This window comes from Mandrillus leucophaeus, unplaced genomic scaffold (genome assembly GCF_000951045.1).
Source record: "Mandrillus leucophaeus isolate KB7577 unplaced genomic scaffold, Mleu.le_1.0 Scaffold5, whole genome shotgun sequence".
Classification (NCBI taxonomy): domain Eukaryota; kingdom Metazoa; phylum Chordata; class Mammalia; order Primates; family Cercopithecidae; genus Mandrillus; species Mandrillus leucophaeus.
Genome location: NW_012105364.1, coordinates 11,326,240 through 11,328,120, shown reverse-complemented (window position 1 = coordinate 11,328,120; position 1,881 = coordinate 11,326,240). Strand labels below are relative to the sequence as shown.

The 1,881-nt window shown below is 38.8% G+C and overlaps 1 protein-coding gene across 1 annotated transcript; it reads right to left on the bottom strand.

The window, feature by feature from the left end:
- Positions 1-497: 497 nt before the first annotated feature.
- On the bottom strand, positions 498-1,875 carry TMEM229A (transmembrane protein 229A). Its single transcript, XM_011995939.1, has one exon. It carries the CDS (start codon positions 1,813-1,815, stop codon positions 1,417-1,419), a length of 399 nt encoding a protein of 132 aa, XP_011851329.1. The 5' UTR covers positions 1,816-1,875; the 3' UTR covers positions 498-1,416.
- Positions 1,876-1,881: the final 6 nt, after the last annotated feature.

Below are 1,881 nucleotides of genomic sequence, written 5' to 3'. Positions count from 1 at the left end.
AAAATATATAACACTCATAACTATTCTAACTTAATAAAATTTAAATACATATATTTTCTACTCCTGTAGCAAACATTTTTTAAAAACAGAAAAAAGTCCCTTTTTACAGCATAGGCTAGCTGATAATTTGAATAGAAAGCCACTCATTTCTATACATGAAATTTTCCTGATTGTCTTTGTAATAAAAACTGAGAGGATATTCATCATCCCTGGCTGAGCTGCATTGAATTCTACTCTTTTATAAATGTAATAAAACAGCAAACAACATCAAAATACATTATTAATTAGGCATGATTTCTTAAAATGGTTTACATCATCTCATTTAACTTCAGAGCTTGCAGACGTTAATAGTAAGTCACCACAAAGCTACGACTGATTTATAATGCACATTACCACATCAAGCCTGGCCCAAGGACTCTGGGCCCAGAAGGAAAAAGAGCCACGGCAGAAATATGCTGAAAACATATCTGTATTCACAGGAAACAATTAGGCTTAACGTAATTAACGTGAACATTCAGGTTCATTTTATTCAAAGGTAATGTTCTGCCCTTGAAGTTCCATGTAGAAAAGGGTCCTTGGAGTTAGAACACTGTGGAAGGTGATATAATTTCACTTGGCCCTTGGCTATGTAAGGTAAACATTTTACATTATTGCACAGTAACAAAAATGTACAGCCATAGATAACACAGGATCTGATCAACGTTAACACACCTGGTGTTTAAGGCTTACCCACATTGGAAAGCAATCATTTCCAGGATGGAGATCAAATATCTTAACACAGTGTCACCTGTCTGAGTTACTAGAAAAGATCTCATTTAAAAATCTGTTCATAGAACGTGCTTTCGCATTTTTCAGCCTCTTTTCACTTGTGTGCTAGACGGAGGCACTTTAAGATCTATTAACTGTAGTTTCAAGAGTACAAGACATTGAGTTTCTTCAGTCATTGGTAAATATGGCAAGGATTTAAAATGAAATTAGATTAAAAAGAAAGTAAACAAATCATTGAATCAGAAAATTTAGCCAAATCTTGTAAAAATCACTGCTCTCTGATTTAAAGATCCCCCCCCCCGCAAAAAAAATTAGTAGCTATCACTCATCGATGGCCAGATGAGTAAACACTACTACACCATTCTGATGTTAAGGTATAACGGTTTTGCTGTTTGGGCTTGTAAACGTTTTAAAACATTGGCGAATTAAGTACTTTGAATTATGTTTCGAGTAATGTTTCAAAGTATATTATACACGGGTTTCAAATAGAAAAACTAAAAGGTGGAATAAAACATTTTGGAAGATTTAATAAAGTGTATAAAAATTAAAGGACTAAAAAACCCACTTCATTTTAAATGTGTAAAAATAAATCGCATCCATTCGTGGGAATCCAATGACTTTTTCCTTTTCTTTCTTTCTTTTTTGGTTTTAGTTACTTGGTACGTACTGCACCCTCCACAACACGTTGGAAATTAGGTCCTGGTACACACTAAGGAATATCCAGCCAGGTAAATACATCAGGGTGATGAGGCCCATGAAATTGAGCGGGTAGTGAGAATAGTCCCAGGAACAAGCCCCGCATGTGCGGAGTCCCAGACCCCAGGAAAGCTCCCACACGTAGATGAAGATCACGTAGATGGGCACCCGCTTCCAAGTGCCCCAACCGCGGCTGTAGTGGAGATGGAAGTAGAGTTTTTCCACCACGAAACTGCAGCTGCCATACATAAAGAAGGACCAGAGCGACGTGTGGCCGCTGGTTGTTCCGTCCCCCTGCCCCAGTACGTTGAAGAAGAAGGTGAAGAAGATCTCATCCAGAAAGCCGTGCATTCCGAAGAAAAGAAAGCGGGGTAGGTCGGGCAGCCCCTGGCTGGGGGCTCCCCCGGCGCCCCTGGG